The 20,019-nt window shown below is 42.5% G+C and overlaps 1 protein-coding gene across 1 annotated transcript in view; it reads left to right on the forward strand.

The window, feature by feature from the left end:
* The window catches only part of DNAJC5B (DnaJ heat shock protein family (Hsp40) member C5 beta), a 232,722-nt gene that overhangs the window by 140,440 nt on the left and 72,263 nt on the right, over positions 1 to 20,019 (forward strand). The window contains exon 3 of the mRNA XM_077492798.1: positions 17,210 to 17,423. Coding sequence (XP_077348924.1) covers positions 17,210 to 17,423 — 214 coding nt within the window. The remainder of the gene's footprint in view (positions 1 to 17,209; positions 17,424 to 20,019) is intronic.

Below are 20,019 nucleotides of genomic sequence, written 5' to 3' on the forward strand. Positions count from 1 at the left end.
GGTGGTTCTCCTAACAGTGGGGATGTGGGATCTAGTTTGGGGATTTACGTGGGTATATCTGGCTTCACACAGTAAGGGGGAAAAGGCCTAATAGAAAAAGATAGTGGGTATTTAAGTCAAATAATGAAGAGGTAGAGAAAATATTTTGGGAGCCCAATGGATCCAGCAAAGTATGCATTCTAATTATTTTCCTATTGCATTCTTCTTTCTTTTCTCCAGTACCACTACATTAAACTCCCACTTAAATTAATATTTTATTGCTTCATAGGCAGAACAAATGTCATTTGTAATTATATGGCAGAGGTTTCAGTGTGGTGGCACCAGCACCAGTGCCTAAGGCCCAATTTTTCTGCCCCTGTTTAACAGGGGCGTTTAAGTACAATTTTTTATGCAATGCTTTGCAGCAGGGCTAATTCCTGCAATAAAACTAGAGTATATGGAAGAGGTTGCAGTGTGGTGGCACCAGCAGCAGTGCCTAAGGCCAAATTTTTCTGCCCCTATTTAACAGGGACATGTAATTACAATTCTTGATATAATATTTCACAGGAGGGCCCCTTCCTGTGCCCACCCAGAGTAACGGTGAGGACCACAACCACCAAAGGTCAATTTTTCTACCACTGTTCAACAATGGCATGTAATTACAATTCTTGATATAATCGTTCACAGCAGGGCACTCCAGCGCCCACCAAGAGTCACTTTGAGGGCTTACAATGTTGTGGCAAAACCAACACCTTGTTCCGCCATTTCTGCAGAGCATATAGGGCAGGCCCCTACTTTCAAACATCCAACTTACAAACATCTCCTACTTGCAAACGGAAGGAGACAACAGCAAGTGAGATGAAAAAAGATGGACGACAAAACAAATTATACAGGGGTGATAACCCTTCCCTATGTTTTCCAAAAAGCTTAAAAATAGTTTTTTGAACTGGAGCTACACTTTAAAAATGTACCAGTTGAAAATTACAAACAGATTCAACTTAACACAACAAACCTACACAGTCCCTGTCTTGTTTGCACCGCCTGTATACTGCTGTTCTGAGTATATAGGGCCTGGGGGCCACACGCATTTCCTTTTTTTAATATGGGTACAGGGTTCCCCTTAATATGCGTACAAGACCCAAATAGGCTGCTAATGGGCAGGGAGGGCTACCCATGCAATTTTTCTCAATGATTTTCAACCATATTGCAGGAACCAGATATAACATTAAAACCGCAAGCAGTTTTAAATGGTGTTATTTCCGTTTAATGTCATTTTGTGCAGGGACTGTTCTAAACACGGGAAAGACGTGGCACTTCACAGGCATACTACAGACACCCCCCAGGCACGATATTTAAAAGAATATTTCACTTTTTTTTTTTCACTTTAATCGTCATTAAAATCAGTGCTCCCGCCAAAACGGCCGTTTTTAAAACTTTTTTTTGCATTGACCCATGTCCCCTGGGGCAGGAGCCAGGTCCCCAAACCCTTTTTAGGACAGTATCTTGCATATTAGCCGTTAAAATTAGCACTTTTCATTTCGAACGTTCGAGTCCCATAGACTTCAATTGGGTTCTAACGTTTGTTCGAACTTGGGGTCCGTTCGAAAGTTCTGGTGCGAACCGAACCGGGGGGTGTTCGGCTCATCCCTACTGGCTAGTTATAGCCTAAAGCAGAACTTTACCCAAAAGGGGAAGTTTCGCTCTTTTTCTGCCTACTCCCCTCGTCTATTACATTTGAGTGATTTTTTTTTTTTGAGGTGTGGGTACCTAGTTTTGATAAGTACTCACTCCCACTTTTGCTTGAATCACCTAGGACAGTGGTTCTCAGGTTTGCAAGATAACTGAAATAGATCACAGGTGATATAATTTGCTGCTCAGTGATTGCAGTATTCTAGTCTGTATCTCCCCAAGGAAATATTTAAAAACTGGCCTGTTATTGGATCTTGAGGACAGAAGTTGAGAACCACTGGTCTAGGAGGAAGTTCTCCTCCCCCCTCCCTGCCTGGAGCCTTCTTTGACACATCAGCGGTCTGAGAATGCTGCGGGACCTATAACAAAGTGTAGAGCGGCTCATGTATGTGGAGTGAGCAGCTGGTTGTGAAGCCACAAGGAGTCACATCCGACTGTCTACAGTTAAGTTGCTGCCGGGGACCAAAGACCAGTGTAGAAACTGGCTTGGATGAGCACAGAGCTGGATGCCTGGGCAGGTGAGTGTCTGTTTATTAAATGTCAGCAGCTACAGTTTTTGTAGATACTGACTCTTAATTTTCACATGCCCGACCAAAGGTACTGTAAGGCCGCGTACACACGCGGGGACTGTTCGCCCAACTTTGTCCGCTGAACAGTGTTTCGGCAAACAGTCCGCTCGTGTGTGGGCTTTCAGCGGACAGTTTCAGCGAACAGTCCGCTGAACAAGGTTTTTCGGAAATTCCGAAAAACTGTCCGCTGAAACTTTGTTTCAGCGAACAGTCCCCTCGTGTGTAGGCTTGTTCGTCAAACTAAGTTCCGCGCATGCTCAGAAAGGATTTACACGCCAAAAGTTATAATGCAGTGTATAGGACGTCGTATTTTTCGTCCCGTCGTACGTGCCGTTCACGTCATCGCGCACGGTTTCAGCAAACTGTTCGTTCGTCGTGTGTGGCCATGTCCGTCCATGCTAATTTTGAGCGGACTGTTTGCCGAAACTGTTTGACGGACAAAGTTGGGCGAACAGTCCCCGCGTGTGTACGCGGCCTAAGTTTTTAGTGAAGTTTTTTTTTTAATCATTGAATGAAACCTGTCCCTTGTGCTGGTGGCTACTGAGTTTGTTAAAACCTTCTTTCCTCTACCCCCTGGATGCTCCCATAGCTGTGATTTTCTGGAACTACATGGGTTAAAAAGAACTGCTGGACCAGTCATAGGCATTTGTCAAAAGTGCAGACTTTGCTTACCCTTTCCACCTCCCTGCTTCATTTATAGAAGCTGTACTATGGTTTTGCACAATAAAAAGGCATCAATGAATGGAGGAAGTGGACCTTTCATTCATCCGCCTTAATTCATACAGCGCTTTTCATTTAACAAGTGCCTGTGACAGGTCCAGTGGCTGGTATTAACCCTCCATAGCACCAGAACATCACAGCAGTAGGCATACCTGGGAAGACAAAGGACTGCAGATTTCACTGTACATAGCAGCCACCAGCACAAGGGACACTTTATATTCAATATAGGTACTGTTTCTGGGTTTAAACATTTTTTTGTTACTTAAAAGAGAAATATTGGTTTGGGGTTTTTCCCCATCATACTTATGTAGCAGCCATAACCCTTTGTAGGGCGGCCTTGACTTATTGGGCTTACCGGTTACCTCCGCCTGGCTTGTTCTTCCACATCTAGGGGTTCCCAGGGTTGATACCCAACAACTTGGACGCTCGCACCAATAAATTCCTTTTGAAAGGTTTTATTTTGCAGGGGTAACATCCAAATAACACAGTCTCGTATAGGAACAGAGGGCAAGGGTGAAGAACTCAGGCACCTTGAACTGCAGACATGACAAAGTCTCTAATACCACCCAGAGAGTAGCCACTCGCAGCTGGGTACCTCACGGCTGAACAGATCTCTAGCCAGAGACCATGGCAATCAGCACATTGATCCGGAATTTGTCAAAACCTCTGAATGTGTACAAGCTATAACTGGAAATGGACAGGATCCTTTTTCTTCGGTACCTGGAACGTTCTCTGTCTCCAGTACTGGAAAAAGTGTGTATTCGGCATTGTCCTTCCAAACTCAGTAACCAGGCACTTCTCAGGATGCCACTTGTCGGCTCTCCTCCGAAGAGTCCTCCCCGGTCACTTTCACGAGCTGTGGTGCCCCTCCAAGCCGAGAGCACACCCGGACACCTTGAATCCTCCCGCAGTTACTGTGCCTTGGACCAGCCGGTTCCGAGACTCGGGAACAAAAGGATCATTACCCCAGACCAGGCGGGTCTATTGTGGGTAACCAACAGAAGCATGTTGCGGGATGTCGAACACCCCGTGACCGGGACCCTTTGTGGGGCTACCCCGGTCCTGGAACCAGAACAGACCACACGGGCCTCACGAACTCTCTCCCGAACACGTGACCTCCACCTCTTAAGTACCCCTTCCCAGACTCCTCAGCGAGGCCCGACACACCCACTGATTGGTTCCGAGAAAGCTCATACCCAAAACGTCCAACCAGGCCTGGTTCTGACTTGTCATGTACACTTCACTGTACACATGACCAAGCAGAACTTCCAACACAGCCCAGCCAAACTGATGCCAAGGTCAACCTACCTAATTAACCCTCAGAACCCCTATGGTTCTGAAGCAAAAACTAAATTTACACATGAGTGACATTTTGTCCAAAATGTCATCCGCTACACTTACCTAGGTTGATGCAGCATCGGTCCGATGCTGCATCTGTCCCCCGCCACCACTGAGAACATCGAAAACCGACAAACACGCACAGATGTCTGTCAAATCGCCACCGAAGTCAGACTGCATTGCCGGGTTTAAATAATTCAGCCGAACAATTTCTAATGCTGTGTACACACGACTGGACTTTCCAGGTGACTAGGTCCGACGGTCTTCCCGACGGACTTTCGGAACTAATTTGACCTTGATGACATACGACCGGACTAGAATAAGGAAGTTCATAGCCAGTAGCCAATAGCTGCCCTAGCGTCGGTTTTCGTCTGTCGGACTAGCATACAAACGGATTTTTCGACTGGACTCGAGTCCGTTGGAAAGATTCAAAACATGTTCTAAATCTAAAGTCCATCTGATTGTTAGACAGCAAAGGTCCGATTAAGCTCACACACTATTGCATTGTCTGGCGGATTTGTTCTGTCGGACCTTTGCTGTCAAAGTCTGGTCGTGTGTACACAGCATAACCCACAGCAATATGAACCTAGGTTTAATCTTTTAAAATTCTTATTAAAGTTAGTAAAGAACCACAAGGCTACACCCCGCCATAAGGTTTGTTCTCATGCCCCATAGTCGGCAATAGGAAGCATATTTAGGATTTAATTAACCATAGATTCCATTACCCCTACTTTTTGTTACACACATATTTTGTGTGTAAAAAAATATATACAATTAAAGCTGAACTCCAAAAGCCACAAATGAATGCAGCTCTGTATTCATTAACACTACTTTAAGGGCCTGTTCATACTTGCGTGTTGTGGCAATGTGCCTAAAATGTGGGTGTTCACGTAGCTGCCCTATGTGTATTGCGTTGCACTGCTATTCATTGTGAATAACCTCCAAAACATTGCACAGTAGAACCTGGTGCAACATGCTTCTTTATTTAAAAAAAGGATCAAACATGCAATAACGTGTATGGACTGATGCACTGCAATCGAATACTATTTGACTTGGTATCAGCCTTTTACATTCTTAGTGCAGTAGAGTTTAGACTGGGAGAGAAAGAAGCAGCACAATGCGCTAATGGATTGTGCTGTAATGCGAAGAGTATGCTGGTAAGCTGCTTCTCCTTTCACTATCTAGTCACAGGGTGGAGAGGAGATATTTAGGTGTTATTGAACTGCAGCACAGAAAACTGGGTCTGTGTGACAGAGTTGTGTAAATGTAAGAACTGGAAGGGCAGACATATAAATCCTTAGGCACGTATAACAACATCTGTGTATTTGGTTGTTTGTCTGAAGTTCAACTTTTTGGGTTGGAGGCAGTGAAATCATTGTGCAAACCGGAAGTGATGTCAGATGCAACTTAATAGAGGTGATGCAGATGCCTTAGCTGCTTAACACTTTGGGGGTTATTTACTAAAGGCAAATCCACTTTGCACTACAAGTGCACTTGGAAATGCAGTCGCTGTAGATCTGAGGGGGACATGCAAGGAAAATAAAAAACACAATTTTTGCTTGTACATGATTGGATGAAAAAAATCAGCAGAGCTTCCCCTCATTTCAGATCTCCCCCGACTGCACTTCCAGGTGCACTTGCAGTGTACTTGTAGTGCAGAATGGATTTGTCTTTACTAAATTAAACCATTTGTCTTTTTTGCTGATTTTACCAGAATGTGAGTGTATTTCTTAGAATTTTTTTTAAAATGTAAGAAGTTTAACCACTTAAGGACTAGAAGGATTTGCCCCCTTAATGACCTTTCTTTTAGTGGTGAGTGGTTTTTTATTTTTTGCGCTATAAACATAAAAAGATAGACAATTTTGAAAAAAATAAACAATATTTTTTGCTATAATAAATATTCAAAAAAAAAACAAAAACAAAAAAAAAAAACTGATTTCTTCCTCAGTTTAGGCCGATATGTTGTCTACTTTTTTTTGGTAAAAAAATCACAATAAGCATATATTGATTGGTTTGCACAAAAGTTATAGCGTCTACAAAATAGGGGATATATTTATGGCATTTTTATGACTGTTTTTTTTACTAGTAATGGCGGTGATCTGCGATTTTTAGTGGGACTGCGACATTGCGGCGGACAGATCAGACACATTTGACACTTTTTTGGAACCATTTATACAGAGATCAGAGCTAAAAATAGCCACTGATTACTATGTAAATGTCATTAGCAGGGAAGGGGTTAACACTAGGGGGCGATCAAGCAGTTAAATGTGCATCCTAGGGAGGTGTTTAATAACTGTGCCCCCCACATCCCCCATGGGACTGCCTGGAGGAGGAGACATATTGCTTTTCATAATCAGTATGAACAGCAAGATCTGTCTCCTCTCTCCTGACAGAACATTGACAGATCATCGTTCTGTCTCTCTCAGGAGGAGCAATTGCGGGTGCCTGGCGGACATCAGGGCTGCCGAGCACTTGCATAGGTTCTGTCATCACACCGTATAGTGGTCCTAAAGCAAACAGCATACAGCTACGGCAATTTGCCCAGGGAAGCCAACCTGCCTCAGAATAACTGAGGAAGCTGGTCCTTAAGTAGTTAAGAGGTTCTGCACTAAAAATGGATACACAGTATTTTCCATGTATTCCAATGCCTTTAGTTCACACCAGTGCAGTCAGTTTCAGTCAGTTTCTGGTGCATGAACTGACTGGGACTGACTGCATTGGTGCAGAAAAAAACGAAGCTGCACGGAACTGCATCTGGTGTGAACTGGCCCTTAAGTTTAAGAAAGAAGAGGGGGGAAAATGCACTGGACTGCATAAAAAACGCACTGGAATGCATAAAAAATGCACATGCAGGAAAGCAGTGTGTGAACCGGCCCTTAGTATTAGTATTCGTATTGGGACGCCTGCCTTTACACGCACATAAACTGTAATGGCATCCCAGTCTTAGTCCATAGGGTTCAATATTTAGTTGATCCACCCTTTGCAGCTATAACAGCTTCAACTCTCCTCAGAAGGCTGTCCACAAGGTTTAGGAGTGCAGAAAAGTTGAATCTGTTATAGCTGCAAAGGGTGGACCAACTCAATATTGAACCCTACGGACAAAGACTGGGATGTCATTAAAGTTCATGTGCGTGTAAAGGCAGGTGTACCAATACTTTTGGTAATATAGTGTACAGTGCCTTGTAAAAGTATTCATACCCCTTAAAATTTTCCACATTTTGTCATGTTACAACCAAAAACTTAAATGTGTTTTTATTGGGATTTTATATGATAGACCAAGACAAAGTCACATTTTCAAAATGTTTTATAAATAAAGTGTGGCGTGCATTTGTATTAAGCCCCCTTTACTCTGGTACCCCGAACTAAAATCTAGTGGAACCAATTGCCTTCAGAAGTCATCTAATTAGTGAATAGAGTCCACCTGTGTGTAATTTAATCTCGGTATAAATATAGCTGTTCCGTGAAGCCCTCAGAGGTTTGTTAGAGAACCTTAGTAAACAAACAGCATTATGAAGGCCAAGGAACACACCAGAAAATTCTCAACCAAAACACTGCGCTATTCTTATATATATAAAAAAATATAAAAACAGCTGCTAACACACCACCAGGGTATAAAGTGTAACGTGATAAATATTATATAAAAGTGTAGCGCTTCAAAGATATGGCGTGTTTTATGCCAACCTTACAAAAATATCATTATGTATATGCATTCAGTAAATATTCACAATATGAAATAGTGCACACAACATATAAAATCACATATAAATATTACTTGCTATATATAGATATATAGCTGTAAGTTAATTCCATAAGAAAAAAAAATCAAACAAAAGAATAAATCCAAAAAAGAGAGAATCCAAACATGAAAATGCAAAAGTCTCATATATATAATGTCCGTGTATAGTCCACAAGTGTGTAGGGAAAATCATACACCTCCTTCATAAAAAATCATGCAGTCACCACGTGATATTCCCTTCACCAAGCGAAATGGACGCTTACCGGATTTATTGGATCCACACAAATTTACATTTGGAGGATCACATAGGAACACACCAGACAGATCAGAGATAAATTGTGGAGAAGTTTTAAAGCAGGGTTAGATTATAAAAAAAAATGCAACCCAAGCTTTGAACAGCTCATGGAGCACTGTTCAATTTATATCTGAAAATGGAATGAGTATGGCACAACTGCAAACCTACCAAGACATGGCCGTCCACCTAAACTGACAGGCCGGGCAAGGAGAGCATTAATCAGAGAAGCAGCCAAGAGGCCCATGGTTACTCTGGATGAGCAGAAGAGATCCACAGATTAGGTGGGAGAATCTGTCCATAGGACAACTATTAGTAGTGCACTCCACACATCTGGCCTTTATGGAAGAGTGGCAAGAAGAAAGCCATTGCTGAAAGAAAGCCATAAGAATTCCCGTTTGCGAGAAGCCATGTGGAGGACACAGCAAACGTGGAAGAAGGTACTTCTTTTTAGCCTAAAAGCAAAATGCTATATGTGCCGGAAAACTAACACTGCGCATTACCCTGAACACACCATCCCCACCCTGAAACATGGTGGTGGCAGCAACATGTTGTGAGGATGCTTTTCTTCAGCAGAGACAGGGAAGCTGGTCAGAGCTGATGGGAAAATGGACGGAGCCATGTTATGACGGGAAATGTTCGATGTGAGCTTGTTGTCGGAAAGTCCGACCATGTGTATGCTCCATCAAACATTTGCTATTGGAATCTCCGCCAACAAATGTTTGATAGCAGGTTCTCAATTTTTCAACAAAACTTGTTGTCAGAAAGACCAATCGTGTGTACACAACTCCATTGTGCAAAAGTTCACGCATGCTCTGAATCAAGCAGAAGGAGCCGCACTGGCTATTGAACTTTCTTTTTATCGGTTCCTCGTATGTGTTGTACGTCACCGTGTTCTCATGTTCAGAATTTTTGGCCAAAATTTGTGTGACCGTTTGTAAGACAAGTTTGAGGCAACATCCTTTGGGCAAAAAAACACGGTTTTGTTGTCAGAAAATCCAATTGTGTGTACGCAGCATTAGAGTCTGCAAAAGACTTGAGACTGGGGCAGAGGTTCACCTTCCAGCAGGACAACGACCCTAAAAATACAGCCAGAGCTACAATGGAATGGTTTAAATCAAAGCATATTCATGTGTTAGAATGGCCCAGTCAAATACCAGACCTAAATCCAATTGAGAATCTGTGGCAAGACTTGAATATTACTGTTCAGACTTTCTTCATCCAGCTCCACAGAGCTTAAGTGATTTTGCAAAGAAGAATGGGCAAAAATGTCACTCTTTAGATGTGCAAAGCTGGTAGAAACTTACCCAAAAAAGACATGCAGTTGTAATTGCAAGGAAAGGTAGTTCTACAAAGTATTGACTCGGGGGGATGAATACAAATACACGCCACACTTTTCAGATATTTATTTGTAAAAAAATTGGAAAACCATTTATCATTTTCCATCTACTTCGGAATTATGTGCCACTTTGCATTGGTCTATCACATAAAATACATTGGGGGTTATTTACGAAAGGCAAATCCCAGTGGCGTAACTAGAACCTTCAGGGCCCCGATGCAGGAAACCATGGCGGGCCCCCCCCCCCCGACCTCCGGACAGGGCTCTTTTCTCCGAGCCTGATGGTGGAACACCAGGGCCCAGTCCCAAGTGGGTGGCTGCATATAAAGGAACCGATTTAAAAAACATCAATTACAGCCACTGTGCCCATCAAACGCCACCACTGTACCATCTAATGCCACCACTGTACCATCAAATGTCACTACTGTGCCCATCAAACTCTGCCGCTGTGCCCATCAAATGCCACCGCTGTGCCCATCAAATGCCACCGCTGTGCCCATCAAATCCCGCCACTGTGCCCATCAAATGCTACCACTGTGCCCATCAAATGCTGCTACTGTGCCCATCAAATGCTGCTACTGTGCCCATCAAATGCTGCCACTGTGAATCCCCACTGCCCGCTCACTGTCTGCCCGCCACTTACCCTGTCTTGGTGGGGCAGCGGGTAACGGCCATGAGCGGGGTCCTCCATGCAGCTACTGCCATCCTCATCTCCCGTACTCTCCTCCTGATGGGCATCCAATAGCTGTGTCTATCGTTTCAGCCAATCAAGTGATGGGTAAAAGACCCGCACACCTGATTGGTGGAGAGGCGGTTCAGTGTTAGGAAAGTGAATATTAATTCACTTTTCTAACACACCTGGCTGGGTAGACTGTGAGCGTCAAGCATGGCGCTCGTAGTTCACCTATTTTGAAGCCTATTATAGCCCATGGCTCTAATCAGGCGCTACAAAAACACCCCCCACCGCTGTAATTCAGGCACCCGACACCCCAAAAGGAACCAGACACCTAAATATGGGGGTGGCAGCGGTGGCCATGGATAGATTCATGCTATGCTATGCATGAATCTATCCATTGGTCATAGAGGGGGTGGAACTTGTGCACCCTTTTGGATGCACCGCCACTGATAAACACATGCACACACACATGCATACATACACATACATATATGAACACACACACATACATACATGCATGCTCTCACACACACATACAAGCATGTTCACACACACTCACACACAGTCACACACATACAAGCATGCTCACACGCACACACACAAGCATGCTCACACACACACACATACATTAATGCTCACACACACACACATACATGCTCACACACACACACATACATACAAGCATGCTCACGCACACAGATATAAGCATGCACGCACACAGATACAAGCATGCTCGCACACACACACATACATGCATGCTCACACACACATACATGCATGCTCACACACACACATACATGCATGCTCACACACACACACACACACACACATACATGCATGCTCACACACATACATGCATGCTCACACACACACACACACACACACACACACACATGCTATAACACACACACACATACAAGCATGCTCACACACACACACACACACACATACAAGCATGCTCACACACACACAAGCATGCTCACACACATGCACATACAAGCATGCTCACACACACACACAAGCATGCTCACACACACACACAAGCATGCTCACACACATGCACATACAAGCATGCTCACACACACATACAAGCATACTCACACACACATACAAGCATGCTCACACACACATACAAGCATGCTCACACACATACATACAAGCATGCTCACACACACGCACATACGAGCATGCTCACACACACATACATAAAAGCATGTTTACACACACACACACACACACACACAAGCATGTTCACTCATACAAGCATGCTCACACACACACATAAAAGCATGTTCACACATACAAGCATGCTTACACACACACAAGCATGTTCACTCATACAAGCATGCTCACACACACACACATAAAAGCATGTTCACTCATACAAGCATGCTCACACACACACATACAAGCATGTTCACTCATACAAGCATGCTCACACACACACACACACATACAAGCATGTTCACTCATACAAGCATGTTCACTCATACAAGCATGCTCACACACACACATACAATCACATATACAGTAGATAGGCTTATTAAAAAAAAACAGCAGACATTTACCTCTTCCTGGCGGGTACTGCACTCTAGGGGGAGACAAAGAGCACACACTGCTTTCACTAAGCCTAATGTGAGGAGCTGCCGCACAGTGCCGATTTCAGTTCGGCTGATGATTGTGAGCTTCTCTCAGCCTTCCCTCCTATCGCAGAAGTACAGGGGGCCCTCGGGACCCCTGCAGAAGGGGCCCGGTCGCCATGGCGATCTTGGCGACCCCTATAATTCCGCCACTGGCAAATCCACTTTGCACTGAAAGTGCACTTGGAAGTGCAGTCGCTCTAAATCTAAGGGGTAGATCTGAAATGAGGGGAAGCTCTGCTGATTTCATCATCCAATCATGTGCAAGCTAAAATGCTGTTTTTTATGCCCCCCTCAGATCTACAGCAACTTTACTTCCATGTGCACTTTCAGCGCACTTTCAAGTGCACTTGCAGTGCAAAGTGGATTTTCCTTTAGTAAATAACCCCCATTGACATTTTTGTTTGTTACATTACAAAATGTAGAAAATTTCAAGGGGTATGAATACTTTTTAAAGGCACTGTATATAGGTCACCAGCTGGAGGTGAGCAGTGATGTGATTGGTGGAGGATTGCATGTGGTGTTCTTATATTAGGCAATTTTATACATCACAATTGGAAGTAGGGTAAAGTTGGACTTTTATTCAAAAAAGGCTTTTGAAAATGTGCAAGATAAACAGTATGTGGGAATAAATTGAAGGTTGCCATCACTATTTACGAAGCATTATATGTATTTGTGTATTGCACAGTGTATAGGCAAATAACACTTTGAGTGTACAGTGGTACCTTGGATTACAAGCATAATTAGTTCCAGAAGAATGGTTTTAATCCAGCGCACTCGAATATCAAAGCGAGTTTGCCCATAGAAGTCAATGGAAACTCAGATAATTAGTTCCACAGTGACTTCTATTGTATGCAGTACCACATGTGGCCAGAGGTGGGGGAGTGGAGACACTTGGAGTGTTTCACCGGCTCCCCCGCACCTCTGGCCAAATGCGGTACTGCACACCACAGAGGCTTGACTCCTGCTTGTTTTGCGAGACAATGCTCGGAAACCAAGTCAGGATTTTTTCAAATAATAATAATAGCTCGTATTGGGAATTGCTTGTTAACCACATTACTCGCAAACCGAGGTATTACTGCATATATATTTGAGTGATCCTTGGAGGTTTCCACCATTATTCACCAATTTTCATTTATTAAACTAAGTACTACAAACACATTAGGGGGTTTTGTGCTTTTTTTTGTTTAAAGTGGTGATATTGACATTTTGATAAATTGGCATCTTAGGAGAAAAGCGTTCATTCAGTGATCACAGAAGTTTAGTACTATATTGGAAAGCAAGAGCAAAACACACGTTTTTGGCATTATTGATTGTAGTGACTATTATTTAAAATATACCCTTTAAGTAGTCCAGGAAAAATAATAAAAAATGTGATCCAAAGGAGAACCCAGACTAAAGCCCCATACACACTATTAGATTTTCTGTAGATTTTTGTCTTCAGATTTACCAAAACCATGTAGTGTAAGGGCCTGCCTGATTGCATATAAATTGAAACTCCTAATGTTTGACCTCATATTATATGGTTTTGGTAAATCTGAAGACAAAAATCTGCAGAAAATTGAATAGTGTGTATGGGGGCTTAGACTGCCAATCAGGGTCCCTGTGCATTTCAGGAGGCTGCTACACTACAGCCCCGTACACACTATCAGATTTTCTGAAGATTTTTGTCTTCAGATTTACCAAAACCATAAAAAACATCCTGATGATCCTGCCATTAGAGATTTGAAGACATTTTATACATTTACAGCACATATTTTTTTTTCACACTGTGTTATTTTTTTTTCACATTGTATTTCCTCACGATTATTGGTTTAGGATATTTATTTCAGTTATTTTCATCACTGAATCACTAATTGTCTTGATTGGGTACTTTGCAAATTGTGCACTTAACCTCCCTGGCGGTATGATTATTTCAGATTTTTGGTGCTGAAAGCGGTACAATTATTTTGCATGGAAATTTGGCGTTTTATATTGTAGGCCTGCAATTCTTAGGAATAACTCGCTTAAATCTGTCCAAACCAGAGTCTAGTAGACATCCCGGGTATGATAAAGTTTGAAAAACAAAATCATAAATCATAATATACCATATTTATCGGCGTATAACACGCGCCAGCGTATAACAGCACCCCAAGTTTAGGAGGGAATTTTAAGGAAAAAAACTTTTAGGAGGGAAATTTAAGGAAAAAAAACTTACATTTAAATGCCCATCAATGCAGCCTTATCAGTGTCCATCTGAAGCCTTGTCAGTGTCATTTGCAGCCTTGTCATGCAGCCTGTCCATCATTGCAACCTTTTCATGCAGCCCGCCCATCATCATAGCAGCCTTGTCATGCAGCATGTCCATCATTGCAGCCTTGTCATGCAGCATGTCCATCATTGCAGCCTTGTCATGCAGCATGTCCATCATTGCAGCCTTGTCATGCAGCCTGTCCATCATTGCAGCCTGTCCATCATTGCAGCCTTGTCATGCAGCCTGTCTGTCATTGCAGCCTTGTTATGCAGCCTGTCCATCATTGCAGCCTGTCCATCATTGCAGCCTTGTCATGCAGCCTGTCTGTCATGCAGCATGTCCGTCATTGCAGCCTTGTCATGCAGCCTGTCCATCATGCAGCCTGTCCCTCACTGCAACCTTGTCATTCAGCCTGTCCATCATGCAGCCTGTCCAACATTGCAGCCTTGTGCATCGTTGTCCCCCTTAAAAATGGCGCCGTCGAGATGTCCTGTGTATCTTGGCGGCGCCCGGTAGTTCTCGCCCGCCTTCGGCCATACTCGGCGGCTTTCGGCTGCCTTCGGCTGTACTCAGCGGCTTTCGGCCGCTCTCGGCCCTTCTTGGCGGTTTTCGTCTGCCGAGAAGGGCCGAAGGCGGCCGAAAGCCGCGAAAAGGGCCAAAGGCGGCTGAAAGACCCCAAAAATCACTCAGAAATCACGGAGGATCAGCGTATAACACGCACCCGCTATTTTCCCCTGATTTTAAGGGGAAAAAAGTGCATGTTATACGCCGATAAATACGGTAATAAATAACTATAAATAATTATTCCAAAAAATAATATAATAATAAAAATTATTCAATAATGTAATCAAATCAAAAACACAGAAATTTGCTCAGTTGCAGAATTGTCGCTGTCATTACTTTTCAGTGTTTGATGACGGATCTCCCCACAAATCACTATCGCTCAATTCTGTGAGTGATTCTAATAAATTTTTTATTATCGCTGTTTTCTAGCTGGTCTAAAACCACTTTTGATGTAAAGGGATGGTTGCTACGGACAATCTCCAGTTTCCAGGCAGAAAGAACAGTTTTTATAATATAAAACTGCATGCAGGACACTGGAGAAACCCCTAGGGACAAAAGAGAGGTGAAATAATTACATACAGTAATGTAATCTGTAAGATTACAGTGTACTGTATGTATAGTGTGTGTTTCACTTTTTGAATTTGGCGCTGTTCTCCGTCCCCGTGCGTTGCAGCGCTCGCAGGGAATGGAGCCCGGCTCCGTGATGAATCGAGCGGAGGACGAGCTGCTCACACTGTGGGGAGACATCGCAGGACCCAGGGGACAAGGTAAGTAAGCTCTTGGATCCTGGATCCTTCGATGCGATCCCGAATCTGGCTCTGGGTTACCGCTTTTGGTTCTGAAAGGCGGTTAATAGGAAGTTAATTATAGCGCACCATTGCTAGGTATTTATTCATGTTTATGGTGTCAGAACACTGTTTAAATGGTTGCAACATATTTATTTATTTATTTTCTATTTCTAGTACAGCAAGATAGGCAGGGACAGTGTTCTTTTCTCAGGCATCTGCAGGAGTTAAAGTGGGTGTTGTGTGCCTCCAGCACCGTCTACACCTGTATCTACCATTTTTTGCTGGTGCTCTCTAATACAGGCATCTGCAGGAGTTAGTGGGTGTTGTGTGCCTCCAGCAAGGTATTCACCTGTATCTACCCTTTTATGCTGGTGTTCTCTAATACAGGCATCTGCAGGAGTTAGTGGGTGTTGTGTGCCTCCAGCACAGCACAGTATACACCTGTATCTACCCTTTATTGCTGGTGTTCTCTAATACAGTCATCTGCAGGGAATACATTATTTACTATCATTTAAGAGGTGGCAAAAGACAGATTTTGCATAGGTTTTAGTGGGACTGGAAGAATGGTGACGCAGAAAGAAGAAAGAGTGAAATCCGTACATTTTTAGGGGATCCCTCATATTGTGACTTAAAAAGAATCAGTTTGTGGGCAAGACCAAAATAGTTGGAGAAGGGAATCCACGTCTGAGTGGAAATGCCAGCAGGTATTAGCCCTTGTACACACGGTCGGACATTCCGACGGAAAATGTCCGATCGGACCGTGCTGTTGGATAATCCGACTGTGTGTGGGCTCCATCGGAATATCCGACGGACAAAGTTTTAGAGCTGGGCTATAAAACTTTCCGACAACATGATCCGATCGGACTTTGTCCGATTGTGTGTAGAGAATTCCGATTGGACAAAGTGCCAGGCATGCTCAGATCAAATTCCTAGACCAAAGCTATTGGCTACCAGCCTGAACGTAGTCCCGTTGTAACGTCATCACGTTACGTACGATCGGATTTTCCGACAACTTTGTCTGACCGTGTGTATGCAACATCAGTTTCAGACAGAATCCGTCTGACAAAATCTGACGGATTTTGTTGTCGGAATGTCCGACCGTGTGTACAGGGGCTAAAGCATATTTGGGTTAAATTTGTGCAGGACAGAAAGGGTTCTGTACCACCTAATTAGATTTTTATACTTAATTTTCTTGAGCCTAGAGCTTATAACATTTTTTTTAGGGAGGAACAATGTATCCGACATTGTGAAGGTGAGAAAGCTAGTTGTAGAATCTGCTTCCATTGAGAGAGGAAGGGAGCAGTGGGAACAATGTTCCTGTTGTTGGGAGAGTAGTGTGTATGTAATGTCAGGAAGAATCTGAGTGAACCCTTATCTGGTCCATGTGTTCAATAACAGTGCAGTGAATATTATTTTAACAACATATTTTTTTAATTGATTATAATAATTACCTGCATTGAATATTTGGAAAATGCCATACATACAGCTTTATTATTATCTCTCTTTTTAAGTATATATAATTACTGAGCTGCGTCCCTCAGAATGTGCAAAGTTTCGTGTTTTATTTTTTTTAAATTTTTTTTTAATGGATACATTTAATGGTAAATTAGATAGCCCCTTTTAACTTGTATTCTTTATCATCAAAGGAAAATGGCTTTGAAGCATCATCCAGACAAAAATCCAGACAATCCTCAAGCTGCCGATACATTCAAGGAGATTAATAACGCTCATTCCATACTGAGTGACTTATCCAAAAGGAATATCTATGACAAGTATGGCTCCCTGGGATTGTATGTTGCAGAGCAGTTTGGAGAAGAGAATGTCAATGCATATTTCATGTTATCTAGTTGGTGGGCAAAGGTAAACACAGTTATGAATGCTACACTTTTTCCCTTTACATATTTAACAAACCTTTTACAATCTTAAAAATAAATACAGTAAAACCATTGATTGCGAGCATAATTAGTTCTGGAAACATGCTTGTAATCCAAAGCACTTGCATATCAAAGAGAATTTCCCCATCAGAAATAATGGAAACTCATATGATTCGTTCCACAACCATTTATTCATAAGTCCAGTTTATAGTTCATATAAAAATATTACAGCAATGTCATAGGTTGTGTAACCATAAAATGTCCATCCACAAGGAGATTAAAAGCAAAATCCAGCAGGAGCTACACAGTATAAAAAAAAGAGTGGTGTCTCTAAGTATAGCAATATGGTTACATTTAATGAAGGTACAACATTTAGAAACTCACATGGTTGATTATTAACCTCCCTGGAGGTATGATTATTTCAGATTTTTGGTGCTGAAAGCGGTACCATTATTCTGCATGGAAATTTGGCGTTTTATATTATAGGCCTGTAATTCTTAGGAATAACTCACATAAATCTGTCCAAACCAGAGTCTAGTAGACATCCCAGGTATGATAAAGTTTGAAAAACGAAATCATGAATTATAATATAATAAATAACTATAAAAAATTATACTAAATAATAATATAATAATAATAAAATATTATTCAATAATGTAATCAAATCAAAAACACTGAAATTTGCTCAGTTGCAGAATTGTCGCTGTCATTACTTTTCAGTGTTTGATGACGAATCTCCCCACAAATCCCCATCACTCAATTCTGCGAGTGATTCTAATTTATTATTGCTGTTTTCTAGTTGGTCTAAAACCACTTTTGATGTAAAGGGACGGTTTTGGTTGCTATGGACAATCTCCAGTTTCCAGGCAGAAAGAACAGTTTTTATAATATAAAACTGCATACAGGGCACTGGACAAACCACTAGGGACAAAAGGGATGTGAAATAATTTTATACTGTAATGTAATTTGTAAGACTACAGTATACTGTATGTATAGTGTGTGTTTCACTTTTTAAATTTGGTGGTGTTCTCCGTCCCCGTGCATCACAACGCTTGCAGGGAATGGCTCGGGGTTACCGCGTTTGGTTATGACATTGCACCCCAAGCCAGACTCAGGAATACCGCCAGGGAGGTTAAAAGAGGCACATCTAAGTATGCAGGCATCCGAGGTAAAGCTGTCCACATAGACCATCCTCCGCATTGACAACTGCCATCCATGTCATCCCTTCCATGCTACACTTCACAAGCATTTCAAGCCTCACTTTCAGATCGCTCTACTGCAGGGCAGTCTGTAAGATTACAGTATACCGTATGTATAGTGTGTGTTTTGCTTTTTAAATTTGGTGGCGTTCTCCGTCCCGGTGCATCGCAACGCTCGCAGGGAGCGGAGCCCGGCTCCATGATGAATCAAGTGGAGGATGAGCTGCTCACACTGCGGGGAGACATCGCAGGATCCAGGGGACAAGGTAAGTAAGCTCTTCCTGGATCCTGCGATGTGATCCCGAGTCTGGCTCGGGGTTACCGCGTTTGGTTATGAAATTCCACCCCAAGCCAGACTCAGGAATACCTCCAGGGAGGTTAAAAGAGGCACATCTAAGTATGCAGGCATCCGAGGTAAAGCTGTCCACATAGACCATCCTCAGCATCGACAACTGCCATCCACGTCATCCCTTCCATGCTGCACTTCACAAGCATTTCAAGCCTTGCTTTCAGGTCGCTCTACTGCAGGGTAGTCTTCCCGATCATAATTGCCGGCTGACAACTGTGAGAGCCGGCGGTGCGGAGGATGGTCTATGTGGACAGCTTTACCCCAGATGCCTGCATATATAGATGTGCCTGTTTTAATTATCAACCACGTGAGTTGCTAAATGTTGTACCTTCATTTAAATGTAACCATATTGCTACACTTAGAGGAGCCTCTCTTTTCTTTTATACTTAGTTGTGACTTGACATTACTTGAATAACAAGACATCGCTAGTTTATCAAGTCAAAATTTATGTTAAAAAAATGTTGCTTGTCTTGCAAAACACACTCAAACCAAGTTACTCTCAATCCAAGGTTTTATTGTATGTTATTTCTAAGTGAATAGAGCTTGCAAACAATGCATGCTTCATTCATAAATACTTTGTTATGATGTTACAACTGGTACAATAAACTTATCAGTGCTTATCAAAGGCATTGTCACATAAAGTTTGTTCCAGCAAACCTAAAAAGCGTTAAAAAAAATAAACCAAAATTTGTTTGACTTTAACTCTTAATTAACCAGTTGTGCCCCCTCTCCCCTAACTATTTTCTTGTGTTGATTTTTTTTTTAACTGGTTATTTGTAAATGTTTTGTTTCTTAGTTTTTTTTGTATGTTTTTGTAAATCACAGAATAAATGTTGCACTTTTCAAAGTGAAGACTGAGAAGTTCTATAGAACATACAATACCTGATATTATGTAGGTCCCTTTGTGATGATAATGTTGCAGTCCCTCAACTGACAAGGAAGCAACAGACTCCCTGTGGATCTAAGAGACACAGCAGATACTGCTACACCCAGACCAGACTCACCTACACTGTCTCCTTACTTGCTGTAACAAG

The sequence above is a fragment of the Lithobates pipiens genome, unplaced genomic scaffold, assembly GCF_037356315.1.
Source record: "Lithobates pipiens isolate NorthernLeopardFrog02 unplaced genomic scaffold, aLitPip1_a1.2 Scaffold_19, whole genome shotgun sequence".
Lineage (NCBI taxonomy): Eukaryota > Metazoa > Chordata > Amphibia > Anura > Ranidae > Lithobates > Lithobates pipiens.